Source organism: Culex quinquefasciatus, chromosome 2 (assembly GCF_015732765.1).
Source record: "Culex quinquefasciatus strain JHB chromosome 2, VPISU_Cqui_1.0_pri_paternal, whole genome shotgun sequence".
NCBI lineage: Eukaryota > Metazoa > Arthropoda > Insecta > Diptera > Culicidae > Culex > Culex quinquefasciatus.
The window spans coordinates 136,851,580-136,878,314 of NC_051862.1; the positions used below are offsets into that span (position 1 = coordinate 136,851,580).

The window sequence follows — 26,735 nt, forward strand, 5'->3', positions numbered from 1 at the left end:
TTTTCTCTTTTTTTGTTTTTTTTAAACTGCCATCACAGAAAAAAAAATATTATTCATCAGGGAGTGTACATTATTAAATCATGACAATTTTACATCTCGGAAGAGATACATTTTATGTCAGAAAAAAAAATAATTTTACCTCTGAAAATGTGTAATTTTGCTACTTTACTTGTGCAATATCACTTTTTAAGTCTAAATTGAGGTAAAATTATACATCATCCTTCCAAAATTACACTTTCCAAATTAACACAATTTTTTACTGTGTGGTGACGAATTTTGTGTCAAAAAAAGTGTAATATTACATCAGAAACTGGTGAATTTTCGTCAGTTTTTCAACCTTCCAAAATTCTACTTTTTTTCTGTGTTGAGTCAGAGGAACTCAAAAATTAACAGTAAAAATTGTGTAAATTTAGAAAGTGTAATTTTGGAATGTTGTATATTACTTTTTTTATGTTGTAATTTTACCTGAAAAAGTGGTAAAATTACAAATTTTTTTTGCTTAATTTTTTTTACTAATATTGTCATGATTTTGTTTACTGTGTACCAAAAAAAAAGAAAAAATAAGGAAAAAAATGTGAAAAACTGAGAAAATTAGTTACCTTTAACGTAAAAAAAAACCCTTGTTCGAATCGAATAGCTGGTTATTGAGATACACCCTCTTGAAGTTTGTGTGATAATGAGTTTTTGCAATGTCATCCTATTTAAATTGGTTCGAAAAACAATGTTTAAACGTATACTTTTTTAAAATGTTATATACTTTTTAATAAAAATAATTTACCTTTATGAAAGGGTTAAAAAATATTTTGGACATTTCTTAATCTCTTTTTTTATTATTATTTTTCTGTTTCCAAAAAGAAATACAAAATACATATTTTTTTTGTATGTTTTAGGGGACTAAAAAAGACATCTTCTAAGCCATATTTAAATATCGAAAACCTAGAAAAAAATATATAAATAATTCTATGAAGCAAAATAAAATTTGCAATCGAAAACTACTCTACATTTTTGTTGTTTAAATGTACAGTTTACAGGTAATAGCTCTTTTCGGTATAAATTTTCGATTTCTTTTTGTTTTTTTTGTTTTCATTTCAAAAATACATGAAAGAAAAGTACCCCTGAAAAAAGCATTTTTAAAAAGCTGTGATTTTTTAAAGATGTTTTGGAATTTTCTGAGGTACAACCTCACAAGGAATTCGAATCGATGAAAATGAATTTTGCTAGTTCAATACAAATTATTTCAAATTTTTATAATCCAGCTTTACTTGCTAAAAAGTCTACCAATAATTTATTTTCATAATTTTATAGTTTAAACCAAATTATTTTTTTTTTTTTGATAAACCACTCAAATTGTTTGTTATTAACAAAAACATGAGTAAAGATTTAAAATTTGTTCTAAAAATTCGCAAGCAAGCTTACAAATGGTGACCAAGTCAACAATCCTTGCTCCTAATTTCCGTTTGCCGCAGCGAAATCGAACCATGACGATCATTTTTCTCTCTTGACTAGACAAATGTTTGCCATAACAAATCACGCCGAAGGTGTGCACCCGTTTTTGCAAAGTCAGATGATTAATGAGTCGGCGAAAGGTACAACCATTTTCACACCTCATCCTGGCGAAACTAGGCCAAACAACACGCGACCAGTACGTGGTGGTTTCCCGTGATTCTTTAGAGTGATGTTCATTTTTATTAATTTTACTTTAATTTTTACTGCCATCAATTTCAATTATTATTGCGTGCCATTTTGACATTGACCATGGCCAGGATAATTGGTTCGTCCAAGAGAGGAAAATGCATGTTTGGAGAAAAAAGAATTTCCTTGGCAGTGGTATTCCAGGAAGCTTTCACAGGCGTTGATTAACGTAGCGCGATTTGAGGTACAAAATGTTTACCTTGAGTGGCGCCATTGAAATACGTCAACTTGCATGTTTTAAAACTGTTTTTATCGCTTATCAAATGCCATCTGAATTACGTCAACTCAAAAGTGTGGACAAGGTCAGCGAATAAAAATTCTATTTGTTTAGTCATATTTGCAGAACTCACATCAAACAAAAACATTTCAAATGATTTGAAATCGTTCTGAACTCTGGATATTGATTTTAGATCAGCTTATGTTTGTACAAATAACCTAAATCACCATACAGTGATCCGGATTTCGTCCGCAGAATAAACAACCACATCCAACCAACCTCAAGTAGGCATGATTGATGGAAAATGACACACATTTTCCCCGTCCCAAAAAAAAATCTGCAAACAGCTGTTCCAATCGGTGTCGACTTTCCCGGCGAAATCTCAAAAACCACGCAATGACAAAGAACGCGTGGGAGTCAACGGAAAATACCGGTTTCCTCCCTGGACATGAGTCAGTCTTGCGATCATCGCCATCTGGGGACCACTCCGCGCTCAAGACGGCGACGCCGACTCCCGGATCGTATGATGAAAGATGATAAAAATAAAAATGTGACAGCGGCCCGGTGCGTCGTCGCGGCTAATATTTATTCAAAAGAAGACCAATATTACTTCTCTCGATTGGATATTTGCGCGACCCGATGATGATGTGTTTCCCTGCGAGGACTTTAATTAGCATGTTGATGTGGACTGTTTAGCGCGGTTTGGCGGTACAAATATTGACACTCTGGAAACACACCGCACTGGACTGTGGTGATTTGTGGCTAATAGAGTCATCGCGGACTTTTGTTTGCCGACCAAACTGGTACGAAGCGGTGCGTTCTGGTTTGTACGGTGTCCAAAACAGACTGTAATTCATTTCCAAAATGAACCCAAACGATGGATTCATCATCGACAAAATAAGTCTCGAGAGGGCATCACGATATGATTGATGGTGGCTTAATGGACCTATTAAATAATGCATTTTTATCGTTCATCAGTCAGTCGTTAGCCAGTTTTGGAAAAGTAGGTCAGAGTGAGGTTGATGAACTTTGGAAGGATTTTGGATAAATTAATCACGTTTACTGTCTACTTCTTCAAAATAATATCAACCTAAATATTGAAAATAAATTGAAAGTAACACAAACACTGTCTTGTCAAAAATATTTAAAAAAAAATATATGGTACTGTAGAACTTTAAGTACTAAGACAATCCAAAACAACTCAACAATGTAAAAGTACACCAACTATCAAATTTTCAACCAATTTTTGATTTTAAAAGGAGTAAAATGATGATCTAATAAATATTTTTGCAATTCCGTCGTGAAATTACTTACTTTTCCTGTCATTCTTGAACGACGAAATAGCCTACTTTTCTGTACCAAAAATAACAGAGTCGAATAGCAACACTTTTCAAAATAAATGCTGAAAAGTTCTACTTTTCAGCAATGAAATGTGTGCTGAAAAGTTGAACTTTTCAGCACTTGTTTCGAAAAGTAACACTTTTCAGCATTTTTTTGATTTAAACGATTTATTGACAAAATACATGAAAATTTGACTTAAAATTCACTCAATTGACGTCTTTCGGAATTGCAAAAAATGTTGTATGGAACTCGTTGCAAAACTTGTTTTTTTCAGCACTCGTCGTATTTATACAACTCGGTGAACCTCGTTGGATAAATGTACGACCCGTGCTGAAAAAATCTACTTTTTGCAACTTGTTGCATAAACTACTATTAAGATTCAATAAAAAAAATATTTAAAACGCTAAAAGTCAATCATACTTACCATCAGAAAAAAATTGAACCTAACAAAATTAGTTGATTGCTAATATTTTCAAACATTATCAAAATTTTAATAAAATTATACAAGCAAGGGGTTATCCATAAATCACGTGGAAGCTTTTCTACAAATTCATGACCCCATAATATTAGACACAACATAATTTGTTATACCTTCTTTTTCCTGTAAAATATTTGAAATAATAATAAAAAAAAGTTTCCAATCTTTAAAAATTTAGATTTTATTAAAAACATGAAAATAAAAATTGGTAAAAGAAAAAAAACATGTTCTTAAAAAAAAGTTTTTTATCGATTCACAACTTCAAATTTGAGACAAAATTTTTTGTAATTTTAACAAAAAGTTTTTTTTAGAAAATTGTTTTTTTAAGGAATAATAATACAATTATTACAAAATTTAAAGAGCGAAAAAATTAACAAAAATTGTTAGTAGTATTAACCTGGAAAAGATTTTAGATTTTCTTTTAAAAAAAAGTAATTTTACTGGTGAAATTTTCATTAGTTTCAAAGTAGTCTAATCTAATACAAACGCAGCCAGTCCGATGAAAGCATGCTGGAAAATCGTGTGATAAGATTACGCCCAAGAACTTTTCTTATCATTATTAATAATTGCAGTACCTAGGACATCCGAGAAAATCTGAAAATTCATTACAAAAATTAAAGTGGCCAGGCCTACTCCATTGTATTTACCGCCGATAGGATTCTGAGAACGGATCACCTTTCACAGAATCTACAGGGGAGGTAGAAGGATGCGTGGACATACCGCTACCAAAACCAAAATCATTTTAGCATATTTCATAAAAAAACCTACATTCTTTATATGCTGCAAAAAAAGACTCAATAAAAAAAAGACTGAGAGTTTAGTGTATAGGTAAAATTTGAAAAGTAAAACTGTGAAGAGTATTTTAATGAGAACTTCGATAGATTCAAAATAAAAATATAAAGGAGAAAAGATTTATCTGACTTGAAAAATCGAAAGTTAGAATGTTAAACATATTTGAATTAACATTCTTTGAAAATGAATCACATTTTTACTCATTATTTAAGGTGAAATCACTCAAAAAAAGAGATTCTTACACAATATTGATTCAACTAAATTTTCAACCTTCCAAAATTCAACTTTTTTTTACTGTGAAGCTTTTTGAAAAAAAATCTTATAATTTTGAATATTTAAAAACTCGAAAACAATGTTAGTTAATTATTATTTCAAAGTTTTATTTGAAATTAAAAAAATAACAGGGAAATTTTTCAGCAATCTCAATGAAAAAAGTGTTCTTAAATGCATTATACAACTGTCCAATTGTATTGCAATCATTTGTTTCCAAAATATCTAAGTATCGGGTCCGGTGGTTTAGTGGTTAGCGTGGTAGCCTCTGAATCCCAGTATGGCCTGGGTTCAATCCCAGACGGACCCGGTGGCATTTTTCGAGACGAGATTTGCCTGACCACGCCTTCTATCGGATGGGGAAGTAAAACGTCAGTCCATTTGCGTAAAAGAGGTTTTGAGTGACTCACCGCGCATAACCTTCGGACGCCCTAGAAATGAGCAGAAACTTGCAACAGAGACCACAAAAGACCCGGGGGTCGTTAAAGTGGATTACTTTGCTTTTTTGCTTTTTTTTAAGTATTGACATTTTTTTTGCGAAAAAAAGTTTTTGCGGTGCTGTACGTTGGAATTTTATTGCCCAAACATGCTGAATAAGTTGATACTACTATAGTAAACATTTTGAAGTTAAAAAAAACATTTTTTTGCCCTCTGATTTTTGGGACCAATTTTGAAGGGTGGTGGGACATAAACTTTGAAAAATAATTGCATTTTTTTTTATTCGACCTCAAATCATGCATGAAATTCTGTTTAAAAAAGTGTGATTTTACATCAGAAAATGGTTAAATTTTCATAATTTCCTGTTAAATTTTACTTTTTACACACTATTTAGGTAAAATTACTTAAAAAGAGGGAATATTCAACTTCCAAATTTTCAACGTTTAAAAATTTATTGAAAAAAAGTTATCAAAAGGCTTGAATTTAATTAGTATTTTCTAATAACTTTGTCCATGTTCAAAAAACATGGTAATATTACATCTGGAAACGGGTACATCTTTTATGTCAGAAGAAAGGTGTAATTTTACCTCCGAAAATGTGTTATTTTAGCACTTCTCAGGTGTACTTTTTCTTTCTAACACATAATCTGTCCACATTCCCAGATGTAATATTATGATGCCAACTTGAGTTTTAACAGGAACTAGAAATGCAGCGACTTCAATTCAGCTTCTCACAAATAAAAGGCTCTACCGAATCCGACTCCACAGCCCAGTTCAAAATAAACCAATCTGTAAATCTGACCTAAGAATTCATCAATAAATTTGAATTAGAGATAAAATAAATAATAATATTGTTATGTCGCATCAACTTTGTTGCCAAGCTAAAATCACCATCCGTAAAAAGCCACTCTGCGAACTCCTGCTCTACTAGGTATCAAAGTTGCTATCTAGCTTGTACCAGCCCACGTTCCAACCGGTGCACCAGAGTGACAACCCGTAGTTCCCGGCGGTACAAATATGGTGCTCCATTTCAACTCTAGTTTCCAAACACACCTCATAATATAAACAAGTCAACTCTCTGGTTACACAAATCCAAGACCGGTAGCCCCGGGTAGATTTATGTTCCCCAAAAAAAAAAAAAAGCGTAGGATTAGGTGTCACGTGTACACGTGAACATTGTTTGTCCAGACAGTAAATAACGTCACCAGCGGGGATTTATGAGATTTGAAGAGTTGTAACTTATTTGTCTAGCACATGCTTCGTCCACGGCGCATTGAGTTGTCCTATTTGTCTTTTCTGATAAGTGTTGCGAGAAACGTCCTGCTGTCTCAATTAGGTCGTAAACCTTGGCAAAGTAGTTGTTTTCTATCTGTGTCAAAGACAGACAATTATAAAAATCCTTCAACGAAAAAAATAATCAAACGAAGGTCTACACGACCTTCCCTCAGCAAATCTAATTTTCTCGGAACCAACAGCGATGAACTTGGGATTTCCCTTTTTTCTATTCAAAAGAAAAGCCGGGAAATTCCCCCCATCGATTTTGCTTCGTCACGGCAGCAAAGTGGCAAACCCACTCGCCCTATTGCACTTTCCACGAACCGAACAACCTGGCCTGGTTTTCCACCTGCAATTTAGCTATCACGAATTCATGAGGCAATTTTCCGACGTCCTCTTCAATCAGTGTGTGTGTGAGCTCAAGTGACGTACATGCATCATTTGCGGAGGGTCATTTTCCAGGAATTTAAACTGGGCCAGGACAAGGAAAAACCACTTCCACTAATTTACTGCTGCTCGTGCCGAAAGGACTCTATCCTGCCGGACAAAGGGGAACTTTCTAATGAGGACATACACCGAGTTGTGTTGTGTTTACAGTGGAGCTGGAAAATGTGTGTCAATGCGGTTTTAAAATATTCAACAGGGGTTGCGATCGTCCCTCGTAACCGAGAATCCACCAACCTGTTTAAAATTCCGCACCTGACGATCTGATAAAGCTGCCTGAAGTTTCGAAATTGAGCTATGCGCCATCGAGTCACGTCGTCGTTTGCGGCGCAACGATCGAAGACTCCCTCCCTTTGAAGTCCGTGAAGTTGTTGCTGAAGATGCGACCGGATAATAACTTACCCCTGGTTGCACGGAAAGAAACATGAACATTTCCCAACTCAAATCTCGGCGTTACGTACCACTAGTACGGTGAGCAAGAATGTGAACCTTATCAGTGGGCCAGCATCGGGCGCCTTTGGCCAATGTCGGAGAAGGCTCGAGCACTTGAGTCACGTTCTTTGCGCTAACGGAGCCACGTGGTTGATAGGCTCCCTGAAGTTTGTCAAGTTTGCACTGTCCCATGTGTGTGTGTGTGCAATGGAGGAATTTTGAGCTTTGAGTGGAGCAGGATTTTGTTGTTCTGTAGTTACAGTCGATTTTCGTAGCAAACGAATAAATTGATTAGTTTTTTTTATTTTTGTTCGATTAAGTTTGTCTTTTACTCAACAAAATGATTGAAAAATGTCATAAGACTTATTACTTAGGAACTTATTTGAGCAATATTAAAAAACTGGGCAAAAAACAAAATATTCAAACGTTTACCTCTGTTCTCCAAGTGTAATCATGCTTAAATCATTTCAAATTCCAGAGACATAAAGCAGGCGCATATCACGCTCTTGATTTATTTTATCATGTAAAAATACTTACCCTTTGTTTTAATCCATTTATGTTTCTTTTATCAGATTATTGGTCTTATTTTCATTGGAGGATATTTTCTTTTTATTGTTTCTTTGTTTCTTCTTTTCCTTTTCTTGATCTTCCGTGTTAGTTTGGTTCTGTAGATTTTGTATATTTTTTGTGTTTCTTACTTAAATTTATTTAACAATAAAAGAAAATACGATTAAATTGTTGGTTTAAAACGTATGCAGTGTGAAGTTTCACTTGGAGAAGCTCTGTGTTTAAAGTTCAATTATGTACTTCACCAAAAAAATAAAAATTCGACAATATGTTCTAATCGTTTGTTTATTGATAGATTAATTTAATAAAAACAAACAAACAAAACAAATCTTGTCCGTTTTTCTTGAAGTAATTTTCGAAGTTTCAAATCAGAAGTAATTTTCTTTTTTGCATTTTATTTCAAATTTGTTTTGTTAAACTATGATAATATTACATCTGTCAAAAGGTACATTTTTATGTTTTTTTTTATTTTATTTTATTTTTGTTTTTAACCAGAAAAAATGTGTAATTATACCACTAAAATAATCAAATTTCACTCAATTCCGGTGTAATGCCACTTTTTCACTCTAAATTGATGTAATATTATGCATTCTAGCAGATGTAATATTAAACCTTTCAATTTTACACCTTCAAAAATTACACAATTTTTAACTGTGCAAACTAGGTCAAGTTACATTACATTATTTTACTCAAATTGGCGATTTTCAAGAAATAAAAAATCGAGTTGAAGTAAATTTATTAATCTATTCTGAAAATATTTACAAAATCATGAGAACATTTTTCAGACAAAATACAATGACCTATTTGTCACATTGTACATTGTCTTCCTTTTTTTAGGCACAGATTTTTTTTACATGCAAATTTTGTCAGCTGTTCATAAAACATGGAATCTAAACATCCACAGAAAAAAATTAATGATAATATTCATCAGGAAATGGTGACAGATTTTGTGTCAAAAAAATGATTAATTTTAACCAGAAAATGATGAATTTTCATCAGTTTTTGATGAATAATCATCAGGTTCACATTTTATACATTTTTTATGTAATATTACTCAAAAAAAAGAGGTAATTCAACTTTTTTTCTGTGTCTGTAATCTGATAATCTGTAATTTGGGAATGAATTATCTGATCGAGATGGTGTCTTCAGCAAAGTTTTACAATATGATTCAAAATGCATTTTACATCACATTTTTTTGCGTCCTTGAGTTGTCAAAAAGAATTGACGAAAAATTGTTTTTTTTTGTGATAAAAAAGATTTTTAATGTAGTTCAAATCGGAATTTTACAAAAAAAATAAACTTGATCAAGAAGAAAAATATGATTTTAAATGCAGGAAAATGCATTTCTAATTGTTTTCAGTTTATTGAACTTTTATTTCCAAGACAATCACAAGAAGTTAAGTTCCTAAAAACGGCAAATTTTCTGTCATAAAGAAGCACAACTTTTTTTCGGTATATGAATTATTTTTTTTCTAATGAAATTGAAAATGTAATTCTATTTTGTTTAATAGACTAAATTTACCATCAAAAAGTTCTCCCCAGTTTTTCGATATAAGGCACCTTTTTGAAACAATTATAATTAATTGATTACAGTGGACTCTCTCGTTATCGATATTGAAGGGACCGTCGAGAGAGGGAGTTATCATATCATATAACGAAAAATCAAAGCAATCTTCTTGAAGGGACTGAAAATTTTATTGCCAGCTGGAGCAATATTGATATCGAGAAGATCGACTGCCAGAGATTCCACTGTATTTACATGAAAAGCATTTAATTCAGATTTTTTTCTAAATTTGTTTCAAACAGTTTTATTTTGCATTCATTTTTTTCAGATATCTCTACCATTTTTTGTTTCGTTCCGACGTTGAGAGAGTTACTAAGAATGCTATCTTAGCAATGAAATTTGTGTTTTCTAAATAGCCCTAATTTTCTAAATTTACGATATCTCGGTTGCTTTTGATCCGATTTTTTATGTAAACAAATTTAATCATTTTCAATTTCAAATGAAGCCTCACTTTTCAGAAGAGTCAAAATTTGCTTATTAGCTTTTTTGAAATGTTTTATAATAATTTCACCTTTAAACATTGAAAATTGGAACAATAGTTGCCAAGATATTTTCATTTTAAAAAAATTAAAGCTATTTGGAAAGCAATAAAAAAATTAAAATTATTTTTTTAAATATTTTTAAGCTTTTTGACCTTTTTAAAGCCCACAAATTATAATTGTAGAGATTATTTTGCAACATGGGGACTTTTTCATAAACATTTGAATTAAGCATTTTTCCTGAAATTTAACCTCAAATGGCTATTAATTGAAAACAGTATTTTTTTTTTAAAAAAAGTTTAGAGTTCTATTCAATTGCAAATTTGATTTTAGTTTTAATTTTTCTGGGAATTTCACTTTTTGTGATTTTTGTTATTATATTACTATTTTTTTAATTTCCCTCATCATAATCTACAAATCAAATTTGTTACTCATGAAAAAAAAATATTGCATTTTTTAAAAGATGAGCAGGATTATAATTTTTAGAACTTTGTTAGATGAAAATGTTTGCTTCTAGAAAAAACAAAAACATACACTCTTGAAAAATTGAGAATTGCTTACACAGCAAAAAATCCGATGGTAAAATCACATGCAAAAGCATGCACATCACCTTCGTCAAAATAAACACATAATATTACACGTTGCATGTACATTTTTTGCAAACACAAAAAAAAAGATGCAACCGACGCGACTCAAATCCAGCACCTACAGTAAGGACTGGTGTCTTAGCCCGCTCGGACATCAGACCGATGAAAAATGTAAAGGATAAACGTATATGTGAGCTTCACATTTTGGTCAAGTAGGTTTCCCATACTGATTGGCCACATATTTCACGCAGCTGGATTACTACTTTATTTGCTGTGTACAAATAAGTCTTAAATCAGGTTACTTTTAACTTTATTCCCATTTTCAAAAAAAAAAAGAATTTACAGATAAATACTTTTGTGATAAATTATTATCATAATTGCTACTATGTCAAATCATCCAGGAATACTTTTTGATATATTTCTAAAAATGTGAAAAAACAATGATTCAATTTGGGTTTTGTTTTTGATTCAACATTTCTAGAGTTTTTTTTTAAAGGTCCTATACACATATTATTTTTAGATATAATTTTACACACTGCCCCAACCCTGACTGTAGCCTACGAAGGAAACCTCAAAATTCATTAAGGCAATTACATTTTATGACCCACTGTGCACAAAACAACACTCTCGTACACTAAACTACTAAGTACACCTACAAAACCTTCATTCGACAACATTGTGCCGCCGATTAAGATTGAATCGTGTCACATTTGGCACAAGCTTCATGTTGAGAACCTCGCTTTTGGTGCTTACAAGCTCAGTAGCAAGCATTAGTACTTTTTTAGTAGTAACTTTGACGTAAGGAAAACCTCCCCCTGTGGGTGCGGGAGAGCCAATGCTTATTTATGCTCGCATTAAAATCTATGATCCGCATAATTAGCAGCGCACACGTGTTTGCAGAATGTCTTCGGGGGGCTGTCTTAGGGCTGGCTTTAGTGCTGAATACAAATTGATGGCTGTTTTGTTTTTTGTTGTTGCACAACGCGCCTCCGGTAGATTGCTCATGTCAAATCAACACGATGCGATCCTAATTGGTAGAACATGTCACGGCGTTTGAAAAGGTGCCACTTCATGTTGTCACGCTTGTGCTACAAACCGTCAAGATTTATGGTTATGTTTTGCTCCAGTTTTGTTATTCGATAAATTTCAGCGTTTAAATGCCAAAGGGGGCTCGTACATTTCTAATACAGCATGTTATCTAATAATCATTTACCACATTCAACACGATCATGACCATAACCATCAAAGCAAGCTCATACTTTTCATACCGAAACCCATCGACGACCTCTCTAACCCTGGACGAAACCTCCCAACCCCGTTTTCCCAGTTCCCCCGTAGTCCAGAAAGTAATGCAATTCGAAAGTGAAGCCAGATTTTCCGTGTTTTGTCCCAGATTTTTGTTTGCATCGTTTGTAACTTTTTGTTGTGCATTTTTATGTTTCGCTTTTCTTCTTGGTTTGTTTTCAAAGTCATTATTAAAAGTCTTGAACTTACAGAACTAGTTATAGATCATACTTTGAAAGAAATACCTGGTAAAGGTTAAAAGTTAGGGCATCTTTAATGTAACATTTAGGATCAGGATTTGTACCTCGTCCCACGTGGTGACAGGGCTCGGGAAGAAGGAATCATTGGCTTCGTTTCGTTCTGTTAACGTTTTTTTAAATTTAAATCAACTTGTCTTCTTTTCCGTTGTCTTCCGTTAACACACCTTTCAAACTTTAGTTTTAGCTCAACATTTGCCGCAGTGTTCCAAAATACGACAAATTAATGCTGATATTCTTGTTGGGATTTATCAATTACACAGTAAAAAAAATTCATGGTAATATTACATCTAGGAAGAAGTACATTTTTTATGTGTAATTTTACATTTGAAAATGTGTAATATTACCACTTTGCTGGTATAATGTCACTTTTTCGGTCTAAATTGAGGTAAAATTACATCATGAATGAGGTAATTTTCAACCTTCCAAAATTACACCCTCCAAATTTACACCATTTTTTACTGTTTAGGTTTTTGAACTCGTGAGGTATAATTTTCATAAACAATTTAACAAACCTCTTAAAGTAAAACAAATCATGGTAATTTTACATCTGGGAATGTGTACATCTTACATGTCAGAAAAAAGTTTAATTTTACCTTTAAAAATGTGTAAATTTACCACTTTTTACAGTCTAAAGTTTATAATTACATCATAAAAGAGGTAATACCTTCCAATCACACAGTCAAAATTTACACATTTTTACTGTGCTTTATAAAAACCATTAAGGCCGATGCAAATATTTAAAAAAGTTTTTGTCCCTCGGCCCTGGCCGAGGTCAAGGGGGGGGGCAAAAAAATATAAAAATATAAAAATTTAAATAACGAGCCATAGTCTTCACATTTAAATGAAAAAAGTGTTTTAAAATGCATTTTGCACTAGTTCAGTTGTTTTGCAATCATTAGTTTTCAAAAAATCTAAGATCTGACAAAAACAAAAATTGTATCGAAAAAAAAGATTTTGCATCGAAAATTTTCAAAAAATCTTAAGATTTTTTAATAAACCCAAACATGCTAAAAATGATTTTAAACGCAGGAGAATGTATTTTAATTTGATTTCAGCTGGTTGCACTTGAATTTTCATTGAAATTTTGAAGTTTATTGTAAAAATATTTGTTTTGCCCCCTAATTTTTCGGGACAATTTTGAAGGGGAGTGGGGGGGAGGGGGGGGGGGTGACAAAAACTTTTAAAAATATTTGTACCAGCCTAATACGTTTGCAAAATTTTTCGATTCTGAATAGAAGAAAACCTTTGTAGGAATTGTGAAACCAGTATTTGTGAAAAAACTATTAAAACTATTAAATTTTTAAGGGTGGAAAAAATGCCAACGATTTCTAATTAGTTTTTTTTTATGCAATATTTGTTCAATTTAATCAATTTAATTTATTTATTTTTTTGCTTGCAGAAATTTCTGGGTTATTTTTAAAGAAGTTACAGCTTTCTATGTATGATTGCTTTATTTCGAGAACAATTCAGAATTAAGCTGAGTCATAAAAACAGATTTTATTCTTCTGAGTGACTTCATGTACAATTTTATCATTATTTTCAAAATGGTGTTGCCAATAGATATTCAATCTTTATATCACTTTTGAAAGTAACCCCCTAACTAAACAATTTAAATAGACCTTTTTATAAAGAAAGCTGGGTTATCTTGAAATTTATTAAATATATTTGTCAAATAAGAGAGTTTGTAAATTGAAACATATATTTGAAAAAAAGACTTTTCTGAGATAAAAATATAGTAAAATGAAATTAAAAAAAAATATAGTAAAATTAAAAAAATGGCAATGTTTAAATGCTTGTTGATTTATACTTATTTTATACTTTTTTCTAAAATATATTCTCGTAGTAAGACAATAAAAATACGGGTCTAATTATAGTTTTTTTTTTAAATAATTTGGGCTTTTTTATATCTTCAAGAAGTCAAGAAATTTCAATGGAATAAGAATGTCATAGCCTGATTTTTTCAAACTAGAAAAAAAATACGAAAAAAAACAAATATTTGAAAAAATAATCGACTTTAATCTCATGATCTTACAATTTCACCACGATCTTTTGAAACTTGATAGTATTGTCAGTAGATAGATCAATAGTTAAAAAGGAATTATTTTTAAAGCAAATCGTATTTTGGAACACCGCGCGACAAACCTTCTATCTTTTCCGAAGCGATCGAAAAAAATCCCCTTCTTCAAGACGCCGACATTTACCGTTCCCGTTTTCTGACCATTTTCCTTTGACCAGCCTCGGCCGGATACAACCGGTGACCGATCCGACGACGACCGTCCCCTCGTCGGCCCCGACGACAACGCCGGTCCCGGCGATCCCGGAACGAACCCTGACGACCAGTAGTCTCCAGCAGCACCTGCAGCAGAACATACCACTAGACCGCAGTAGAATCCCCAGTAGTAGTGCTAGTAGCGTTAGTAGCGTTAGTGTTAACCGGAACAATACCTTTACCGACCTGGCCCTGGGCCGGACCATCCAGGACCTGATGCGACCCGGGGTGGCCGGTGGTCAGCCGACGTCGTCCACGACCGCCGCCGCCGGTGGCGAAGTGCTCTGCAGGACGGCCTGTAACTTGCTGAACAACGGTGCGCACAGTATCGCGACCTGTACGACCACCTACCCGCACCGTTGTGTTCAGGACTTGATCAAGGAGGAAATGGGCGGGGGTTCCCGGACGCCGGGAACCCTCAGCCAGGCCGGCAGTCTCGTTAACATCCACATCGAGTCCGAACTGCAGCAGCACGCGGCCACCGGCGGCGGTGGGGGCTTCCAGTCGCACCCCAATTCCGGTCGGTCCAGTCCGGCCCACACCATGTTCCACCACGGTGGGTCACCCCCGAAGCACCTGAGTGCGATCGGGCACTCGATGAGCATACCGAGCAGTACCCGGGTCAGCCGGGCGCCGTCCCCTTCGTTCCTGCACGCGGCCGTCGCAGAGCACTCAAGGTTCGAACACGGTTTTTCTTTTGTTTTTTGTTTACCTCTTCTCCACTCTCTGGTTTGCTCTGGTTTTTGTTGGATTTTGTTGCTCATGAATCGTGCGTTTTTACCTGTGTTTTGTCGTTTTGTCCCCCCAAAATTCCCACAAAAACACACACACCATGAAAAGTATGAGTCTTGTTTGTTTGGTCGTAAACAAAGTTTGATTTTTGAGAGTTGTTCAACTAACCTTTGTTTTGCCTCAATGTGAACTAAAATGGTTTTATCAAATAATACAAACAACAGTTTGGTGATCAGTACTAAAACAAGACAATCTCCCCGACCTAAAATACAATAATCGCTTATCAAGGACCAAGGTACACTACATGATCAAGAATACAGTTAGTTCGCTGCAAATGTCATAATGGGATCCACACCGATGTAGCCAAAATTAGTATACTACAAGTATTGAAGTGTAGCCATTAGTAAAGAGAGATCCCAATCAAGGACTCTGCGTGGGAAAGCAGTTGTCCCAACAATCGCCGCAATTAGTAGCACCCTAATACAAGCTAGCTAGCATGGGTTGGTAACAGCGTGGAGTCCCTAATCGGAAGTTTGCGTGCAGAAATGTCTGCGGGTTTGGGTTACAATAGCGCACGCAACAAGCAGCAAAGTATTATTTTGCTGTGGTGTCAACTAGTGGAGACAGGGGATCGCTGTTGTTTTCCTACTACGTGATTTCTGGCGAAAAAAAAGAATATTGTACGGGCGTCAGGTGACTACGCTGGAATGTCGATAGGTCTGCCGATTTTAATCCGTTGCTAAGCAACAGTTGAGAGGATGGGATTTAAAGTGTAGGAATTGTGATTTAATCAATGTGATTTAACCGCAGGGGTGCCCAATTTAATCCTCATTTTTACACATCTTGGGTATTTCGAAACTTTTAAAATCATGCAAAAAAAATTGAGCTCAGACAAAAAATGTTAAATAAAAAGACTCAAGATTGACCCAACCTCCAAAACATTGTACTGTGGTCTAGATAGCAAAATCAAGTGAAAAATTGATATTGGAGCTTGCTGTCTTAAGAAGACTTGTTGCAAATGAGAAGGGGCAACTTTTGGCTTGGTTGAAAATTAGGGTGGTTCACGATTAGGGGTGATTTATAAAATCTAATTTTCCAGGAATAGTAATAACACTCAAAACGATATTATTCGAAAAAGCAAACTTACCATTTCGTAAACTTTTAAACATTTAAAAAAAATAGAAGACCATAAAGAATTCATGCAGCAAATCACTGTTTATTTTGAGAATGTTTTTGAAACGTGCAAACTTATAGCAAAGTATAAATTGCAGCTGTAAATACGACACAGTTTTATATTTTAAAATCCAAAATTCCAAATTTATCTAAATAGTTCCTTAACAGTTGAGCAGCTCTATCAGATTTCGGTCATTCGATTTTTTTGTATTTTTTAATCCGACTGAAACTTTTTTGGTGCCTTCGGTATGCCCAAAGAAGCCATTTTGCATCATTAGTTTGTCCATATAATTTTCCATACAAATTTGGCAGCTGTCCATACAAAAATGATGTATGAAAATTCAAAAATCTGTATCTTTTGAAGGAATTTTTGACCGATTTGGTGTCTTCGGCAAAGTTGTAGAAATTGATATGGACTACACTGAAAAAAAAAATGATACACGGTAAAAAAAATTTGGTGATTTTTTATTTAACTTTTTGTCACGAAACTTGATTTGCAAAAAAAACACTATTTTTATTTTTTTTATATATGTTTTAGAGGACATTAAATGCCAACTTTTCAGAAATTTCCAGGTTGTGCAAAAAATCTTTGACCGAGTTATGAATTTTGTAATCCATGCTGATTTTTTCAAAAAATCGAAATAAGAGTCGCAACAATTTTTCAACTTAATTTTTCGATGTAAAATCAAATTTGCTATCAAAAAGTACTTTAGTGAAATTTTAATAAAGTGCACCGTTTTCAAGTCAAATCCATTTTAGATAACTTTTCTGAAAATAGTCGCAGTTTTTCATTTTTTTTAATTAGTGCACATGTTTGCCCACTTTTGAAAAAAATATTTTTTTATATTTTGCTTTTTTGAACTTTGTCGATACGACTCTTAGTTGCTGAGATATTGCCATGCAAGTGTTTAAAAACAGTAAAATTGATGTATTCTAAGTCTCACCCAAACAACCCACCATTTCCTAATGTCGATATCTCAACTACTAATGGTCCGATTTACAATGTTAAAATATGAAATATTCGTGAAATTTTCCGATCTTTTCGAAAAAAATATTTTCAATTTTTTAAACCAAGGCAAACATTTCAAAAGGGCGTAATATTGAATGTTTGGCCCTTTTGAAATGTTAGTCTTGATTTATTTATTTTTAAATATTGTTTTCGAAAAGATCGGAAAATTTCACGAATGTTTCATATTTTAACATTGTAAATCGGACCATTAGTTGCTGAGATATCGACATTAGAAAATTGTGGGTTGTTTGGGTGAGACTTAGAATACATCAATTTTACTGTTTTTAAACACTTGCATTGCAATATCTCAGCAACTAAGGGCCGTATTAACAAAGTTCAGAGAAGTAAAATATAGAGAATTTTCTCAGCTTTTAAAAAATATTTTTTTCAATAGTGGGCAAACATGGGCACTAGTTTTAAAAAATGAATAACTGCGACTATTTTGAAAAATACCTAAAAATGGATATATTTTGAAAACGGTGCACTTTATCAAAATTTCACTAAAGTACTTTTTGATTGCAAATTCGATTTTACATCGAAACATAAAGTTTAAAATTTGTTGCGACCGATATTTCGATTTTTTGAAAAAAATATGTATTTATTCAAAAAATCATTACACGGTCAAAGATTTTTTGCCCATTCTGGAAATTTCTGAAAAGTTGGCATTTGATGTCCTCTAAAACATATCGGGAAATTAAAAAAATAAAATAGTGTTTTTTCGCAAATCAAGTTTTGGTGACAAAAAGTTAAATTAAAAATCACCAAAATTTTTTTACCGTGTATCATTTTTTTTTTTCAGTGTAGTCAGTCCATACCTACAACTTTGCCCAAGACACCAAATCGATCAAAAAATTCCTTCAAAAGATACAGATTTTTTAATTTTCACATATCATTTTTGTATGGACAGCTGCCTATTTTGTATGGAAAATTATATGAACAAACTTATGATACAAAATGGCTTCTTTGGGCATACCGAAGCACCAAAAAAGTTTTAGCCGGATTAAAAAATACAAAAATTAAAATTAAAGTTAAAAGACCGTTTCCGTAGAGAACTGCTCAGAAACAGAAATAATTAATTTTGAACGAATAAAATAAAAAAAACTTAAATCAAAATTTGAGGAACAAGTGGTAATTATTTTGTAGCATTATAAAAGACATTAAAATAAGATTAAATTCAAAAAAATCTCATTAAAGTTTTTAAAAGTTGCACATAATAAAATATCGCTATTGAAAGATAAAAAAAACTTAAAACAATAGCTAAAGAAATTATAAAAAAAATTTAAGTTTTTGATAAGCTTAACCTGCATTATTACCTCCTGAACAAAAAAAAACATTTGGTGTGACAAGATAGCACAATGACGTCGATTACCTAAAAATTTAAATTCACAATTTGAGTTTTAGTCCTTTCACAACTTCAAACATCGAGTTTCAGATTTAGCTCAAGCATTTTTGTCATCTTCATAATCAAAACTTGATGCAAAAATTAGTTTGCCTCTCACGTATTATCTTTTATTTTTAGAGTTTCCGCACAAAAAAAAATGCAATAATTAAATCTTAGTCGTAAAGTTTCGTTTGACACATCTGCAAAACATAACCTCTCCCTCCAGAGTGTTTTCCCCGTTTCCCGTTTGTCAGTCAACCGAATGAACCGTGCATCCTCTGAGTTTCTTTTTGGTGTCTTAGCCTGTGTTTTTAAATATAATTCTTTTAAATTGTTCCACGCACCCCTTACGTTCCGCCATAAAAATTCGCTCGAAAAAAACCTTTGAAACATTACTAATTCTTGTGTTTTTCCTTTCTTCCTTTTTTTTCTCTTTTTCCTATACCCATCTCGTTTCAGGTATGTCACATTTTTTATTACATTTCATCATTTTTCCTGGCGGGAAAAAATAACCATCGCTTACGACGGCGACTTCTGGGAGCTGAGCGAAAACATCTGACGGACCATTTGGGCCAGGGTTTCGCGATCTGGTAACCTCCCGGTGGTGACCCCTTTTAGCGGTTCTCGAAGAATAAGTATAACATGGTCCTCTGTAGTGCATTTGATTTTGGGTGGTAACTTTTGAAAATGTCATAATTTTCATATTTTTTCTTTGTTTTAAACTTTTAAGATTTATGATTAAAATAATTTATTTACTACCAAAATAAAAAAAAATAAAATAGAAAAAAGTTATTGTGACCCTTAAAAATGCTTAAAAATTCTGACTGTAACGTGCTACCCATCAACCGGCGGCCGTAAGTCAATTTATTTTATTGTATACTACTCTGTTTTTTTTCCGCTCGGGGAGCGAGGGATTTTCAAAGCATGTGTCAACCGCGACCACCCAACAATCGTGACGGTCCGCAAGGGGAAAATCAACTTTGAGTCGAGCCCCAGACCAGGTCACGGAACGTTCTGGGGCTGGCGATCCGTGCGCGGTCATTGTGCTACTTTTCGGGCCACTTCCGAGAATTAAAAATAAAAACGCCGTAAAAGTTACGCTGGGGAGAGGGATAGAAATAATCAAAATTATAATAATCATCAATTAGGAAAATTTGTACGTCATACTGTGTAATTATTTTTTCACAGCAAATAAAGTAGTAATCAAGCTGCGTGTAAAAGGCCTGGGTGTAAAATAAATTTTGCATTATTTTATGAAATTCTGTGTAATATTACACTCTGAAATATGTAGTCCATTAGTATGGAAAACCTACCTGCCCGAAATGTCGGGCTCATATATGCGTTTATCCTTCCCATTCTCCATCGGTTTAATGGCCGAGCGGGCTAAGGCGCCAGTCCTTACTGTCGGTGCTGGGTTTGAATCCCGTCGGTTGCAACTTTTTTTTATGTTTGCAAAAATTGTACATGCAGTGTGTAATATTAAGTGTTTATTTTGACGAAGGTGATGTGCATGCTTTTGCATGCGATTTTACCATCGGATTTTTTGCTGTGTTGTTAAGGTTGATTAAAAAAAGATTACAGTGCCTCCGAACGGAAAAATCAAAAATAGAAAACACCCCTTCAAAAGTATCAATTTGTCGTTTTTTCAATATATTTTATCGGTTAATTTCAAGTTTTTGATTTTTTTGTTACAGAACCTAATCTAACCTTATAGGTGAATAGGTTTAAAAAAATACGGTTTGGTAGAGGCATTTACTCACCTGCAAAACCCTGAATTTAGTGATTTGAATGTTTTTTACGTTAACCCTGATTCTGAGATAAAACTATGATCACTGTTACCCTAACCTCGTATGAAAAAGGTTTCTTAAAATTGCTGACTTTTTAAAACTGGATTATCTCGACACTTTACAGTAAAAATGCTGGTATTGTTACATCTGGGATTTGTGTCAGATTTTGTGTCAAAAAATGTGTAATTTTACATCAGGAACAAGTAAAATTTTCATCAATTTTTGTTTAATTTTACAATTTTACACTTCATTCTAGGAGACATTACTTACAAGATTCAACCGACAAAATTTTCAACCTTCCAAAATTCATCTTTTTGAATTGAGTGGCTGATATGTTTCAAGGAATAATAACCGGCCACTTTTGAGCCAAAATTTTGTCGCAAAGTTACAATGTTTTCTGAAGAAAAAAAAGAAATTTTCAGCCAATTTTGTTTGACTTCAGTTTTAAAAGTAAATTAAAATTTGCAATCGAAAAGTACTTAACACAAATTTAACGATTAAGCACCATCACGATTATAACCAAATAAATTCAGTCCATGAATGTCAATTTAAAAAAATGTTTCCGAATCCTTCACAAATTGTCTTATAAAATTTTCTAGGAAACAGGATTTTTTGGGTAAATTGAAATCTTACTCAAACAGCTCCCTATTTTCTAGTGCCAATATCTCAGCAAATAATGGTCCAATTTCATATGTTAAAAATTAAATATTTGTGTATTTATCTGTTTTCTTCGAAAAAAGATTTTGGTAAAATTTTAAATTCAAGTTTAACATTTCAAAAAGGTAGAACATTAAACATTACTCCCTTTTGAATTGTTAGTCTTGATTTAATATTTTTTTTAATAATATGTTAATTTTTTTACATTGAAAGTTAGGAACATCAATTTTTGAAAACAATTTTTCCTAAAAACCAGGAATGGATTTGTTTTATTTGTTTCAAACTTAGTAACCTATACAATTTTGGCAGCTCTCAATACAAAAATGGTACGTAAATATTAGAACTTTAGTACTAAGTAACTTTTGAAGGAATTTTCTGATCGATTTGGTGTCTTTGGCAAAGTTGTAGGTATTGATAAGAACTATTCAGAACTGATAGGCTTAAGGATTTTAAAAGATTTTTATTCCATTTTTTTAATTTTAAGTTTTTCGATATGTTTTAGGAAACAAAAACCTCATAGAGAAGTATGAACAAAAAAGTTTTCGCCGAGTTAGGCCGATGCAAATATTTTTTGAAGTTTATGTCCCTCGGCTCTGACCAAAGTCGAGGGGGCAAAAATAAAAAAAAATAAAAATTTAAATTACAAGCCTAGGTTTTAACATTTGGATGGAAAAAAGTGTTTTGAAATGCATTTTACAGACGTATAGTTGCTTTCCTATAATAAGTTTTGAAAATATCGAGGCATTGACGGAATTTTTTTTTTCGCAATAAAAAAACTTTACGTGGGACTGTACATTGGTATTTCATGAAAATTTAAAATGTTTTCAAAGGAGTTCAAACATGCTAAGTATGATTAGTAAAACGCGGGAAAATGCATTTCAACTGGTTTTCGGTTGATTAAACTTTGAATTTCATTAAAATTTTGAAGTTTTTGGAATTTTTTTTTTGCTCCCTGATTTTTCAGGCCTACTTTGAAGGGAAGGGGGAGGGGGGGGTGACATAATCATTGAAAAATATTTGCAACGGCCTTACGATATAAAAAAAAATGTTTTTCAGAAAAAATAGAAATTTTAGTCAAAAATTCTTGACTTCAGTTTTTAAAACCAAATTTACAATCGAAATAGTAGTTTATGCAACAAGTTGCAAAAAGAGGATTTTTTCAGCACGAGTCGTACATTTATCCAACGAGGTTCACCGAGTTCGCATTCGCATTCGCATTCGCATTCGCATGGAGATGGTGATCTTAGCGGGTTGCAGACTGGATTTCGTCATGTATGTGTGATAATTGTCCAGCCCAGGTTGCTTAGAAATTGATTAGAGGGAATTAAAACCAATTCTACCAGAACAGGACAGGTAGCACCATGAAAGCCATCCATTGCCGGCCGCTCCCATCTCCACCATTCACCGGGAGAGGAATAAGGTTAGGAGCACGGGAAGTGTTGATGCTGAACTTACTTAGAAAAAGGTAGCGTAACCGCAGGCTCTTTTTCCCAACCTTATTGTGGAACTTGATCAAACTGACCATTTGATCAAATTTAATCGAATTTAAACAACAAGGATGCGTAAATGTCGCGTGGAGTTGGTAGTTGTGATGGGTAAAGGTCTGGGATTCGCCCTAAGCAAGCGATACGACCATTGGCATAAATGAAGTTAACTGTTAGATTTTTATTCTCAAGGCAAGCAATCGGATGCTGCTGTTGAGACAATTCCCGTTTAGATTAAGTGAGGTTTATTATTTTAACAGGATTGAAAATTTATTCTCAAAGCAAGCAGTCGGATGCTGCTGCTGAGAAAGTGTTATTATTATTTCAGTTTATTTTATATTTTAATCCCGACGCGAATATTTGTTTGAGATCTAATCTTAGACAGCCGGCTGTGGAAAGATAAGAACCATGTGCCTAAATTTCAATCATCATTTATTCTAACACAATTCATTTTTACGTTGACGGAAGCGGCTCTGCTGTGAGCAAAATTAATAAAAAAGGGACCATCCATAAACCACGTAGACACTTTAGGGGAAAGGGGGGAGGAAATTCTGGCGAATGTCCACACTCCATACAGAAAAAGTTTTATTTATTATTGAAAATTTACCACGAGGGGGGGGGGGAGGAAGGCGGTGATGAGAGGTCTGAGATTAAAAAAAAAAAAAAAAAAAGTGTCCACGTGGTTCATGGATTGTCCCAAACCGAAAACTAACGTGTGTTAACTGCTGGAAAATGTGCATTAGCAAAACGACAACGAGCACAGCATTTTTTGAATGAATCATCCAGCACTTTCCTCTCTTAACCAAGCCACCCTTCCCCCTCAAGCCCACCAGAGCAGCTGAAAAGAGAACAAAAAAGAACGCTCTCACCCGATGCATCAGCGACGTCCTCGAGTCCAACTGTAGACGAAAGCTTACAAACTCTCACAGAGAGCCGCCGGGCTTGCTCCGCTCAGCAGCTCTTCACACCAACAAATTGCACAGCCTCTCCTCATTTTTGCTTGCCAGAGCAAATGCTCTTTTTCTGCAGCACACACACACTATCCGTTTCGTCGATTTTTCTTCATCTCTGTAAATGTCATCTCACGGCCAACCTTTCGCAAGCTACTAATACTCTCACCAAACACAAATCTCTCAAACTGTGCTTCTCTTCGTCTATTTTTCTTTCTTCTGCTAGCCTCCTGTCAAATATGGCTGAACAATTTGTACCAAAACAACACAATTTAAATCGCGATAAAACTGATCCTAACACCTATTATCACTGATATTCTACATTTCCCGTGTGACTCTCTTCACTAACAAACGAATAAAACCACTTTTGCCGCGAATACGCCAATTTTCCGCCGAAAAAAAACGCGAAGATACCGGGAGCATCACAAAAACGCGTCATGCTCTTTTCCCTAGGGGGGTGACCCTCTATCCAACGAGGTTCACCGAGTTGGATAAATACGTCGAGTGCTGAAAAAATCAAGTTTTGCAACGAGTTCCATACAACATTTTTTGCAATTCCGAAAAACACCCATTGAGTGAAATTTTAAGTCAAATTTTCTTGTATTTTGTCAATAAATCGCTTAAACCAAAAAAATGTTGAAAAGTGTAACTTTTCAAAACAAGTGCTGAAAAGTTCAACTTTTTAGCACCCATTTCAGTGTTGAAAAGTAGAACTTTTCAGCATTTATTTTGAAAAGTGTTGCTATTCGATTCTTTTATTTTTGGTACAGAAAAGTAGGCTATTTCGTCGTTCAAGAATGACAGGAAAAGTAAGTAGTTTCATGAAGGAATTGCAAAAAGTAAGTTTTTGCAATTCCGTCGTGAAACTACTTACTTTTCCTGTCATTCTTGAACGACGAAATAGCCTACTTTTCTGTACCAAAAATAAAAGAATCGAATAGCAACACTTTTCAAAATAAATGCTGAAAAGTTCTACTTTTCAGCACTGAAATGGGTGCTGAAAAGTTGAACTTTTCAGCACTTGTTTCGAAAAGTAACACTTTTCAACATTTTTTTGATTTAAACGATTTATTGACAAAATACAAGAAAATTTGACTTAAAATTTCACTCTATGGGTGTTTTTCGGAATTGCAAAAAATGTTGTATGGAACTCGTTGCAAAACTTGATTTTTTCAGCACTCTTCGTATTTATCCAACTCGGTGAACCTCGTTGGATAAATGTACGACTCGTGCTAAAAAAATCCTCTTTTTGCAACTTGTTGCATAAACTACTAATAGTCACTTCAAGTTTGATTTTTACTGATTTTTTTTTAAATTGTGTCCATGATTGTCAAATCTGAATATCTTTTTGGTAAGGTTTAGAAAATTTTAAATAAAATCGGACCGGACCTCTGATTGCTGAAATACAGCGAATAAAAGAAAAAGAAACAAGAAAATTGAAGTTTTTAAAGTATCATTCAATTATTCCCATATTTTCTAATGTCAATATATCAGCAACTTATGTTAAAATTTAAATTGCTAAAATTTAATTTGTGTAAAAATTTTATGATATTTTCGAAAAAAATATTTGCAAAATTTCGGAATCAACACTAACATTTCAAAAGAACAAAACATTCAATATTACGCCCACAAAGTTTGGGCCAAATAAAAAAAAAATACAAAACATTAAAATGGTCGAAATCGGTCCATTTCATAGAGAATTGCTTAATTATGTGTTTTTGTAACTTTTTAAAGTGAATGTTCTAAAAATTTGTAGAGCAGACAAAAACAAAAAAAAACATATTTGAACATATAGGGCTTGCTTGTAACCATCGCGAGTTACTAGAATGTTTCAGAAAAAATTTCGGAAAAAGTGAATGATCATTTTTTACTAGTTTTTCGAAGTGTTTACCCATCAAACTCAATCGTGTGCTTTTGAAAGTATTTTTGTCAGAAAGTTCACCTAAGACGTTTCTTGTGGCTCGTGCTCTGCTTGAATGTGGGAATGAATTATAAAATTACGAAACAAATCAGATTCTGCCGTTCAACAGAAAAAATGGAGCAAACCTTTCATTCTACACTAGCCATAAAAACATTCAAAAAGGTTATTTAAATGCAAAATTTGCTGAAAACTTTTTCATAAAATTCTGATAACTTGTGATAGTTACGAACAAACTTTTGTTCAAATATCTTTTCTTTTTTTTTCAATTGTCTTTTCTATAACTTTGTAGAACATTGCTACACTCCAAAAAGTGACCCTACACAGTTACAAAAATCACGTAAATTTAAAATGATTTTTTTGTTCAAAATCGTATAGAAATGTTTTCTCAAAGTTGTTGATTGACTTTTTTTTAACACTCGATTTTCTCGGCACTGGTTGAACGAAATTTTTCCGGGTTTATTCCATGGTGAAGTCCGTCAGTAGTTGTGCTTAAAAACAATTTTGGCGAAGACAAAAACGAGTGATTCCCGCAAAAAACTTTGTAAAATATTTCGATTTGACGCGAATTTAACCGATTTCAAGTGTCTATTGCTAACGATGCTCGATGACCAAGATCCATAACACAACTCATGTGTAACAAAAAGAAACAACTTCATCTCATTGCCAAAACGTCAAGTGGCCGTAAAATCGTTACAACTCATAATTTCGACTATAAATCCTAATCTATACCGACTCCCAAGGTGGTTGTACTGGTAGGTGTGCGTGTGTAAGTGTGCATTTGTTTGTGTGAATCACCTGCAGTGAAACACGTCATGAAAATCATCTTCCGACCCTTGATGGCACACTCCAAACACGCCATCTTGCCCCGGCAAATGACAGCCAACACGCACATACACTAACACGCACATACACATACACAACATGAACACGTGAACAGCACGCGGCATTCGGTTGATGGCGGGAGGGGCTTTGTTTCCCGTTTTTTTTTTTGTTCAACTTCCTTCTTTTGTTTTGGAGTTGAAACAGTCGTCGTCACACTACCGCGCACAAATACTACAATCAGTAGTAACAACAACCACCCCTCACTTGCTGACGTCACGCCAAATGCGGTGATCATCGGCGGCAACGGCGACAGGCAGTCTACGGTCTTCGTTTTGTTTTTAAATGCTTTCTAATGCGATGCCGGGAGGCTCTATTGAATTTATATTTATTTATTTTATGCTTCTTTACTTCTGCGTGTGTTTTTGTCTGTT

At 33.8% G+C, this 26,735-nt stretch overlaps 1 protein-coding gene across 1 annotated transcript in view; it reads left to right on the forward strand.

Annotated features, from left to right (window-relative positions):
• Positions 1 to 26,735, forward strand: part of LOC6037870 (protein bunched, class 2/F/G isoform) — a 325,729-nt gene that overhangs the window by 95,018 nt on the left and 203,976 nt on the right. The window contains exon 3 of the mRNA XM_038253006.1: positions 14,355 to 15,065. Coding sequence (XP_038108934.1) covers positions 14,355 to 15,065 — 711 coding nt within the window. The remainder of the gene's footprint in view (positions 1 to 14,354; positions 15,066 to 26,735) is intronic.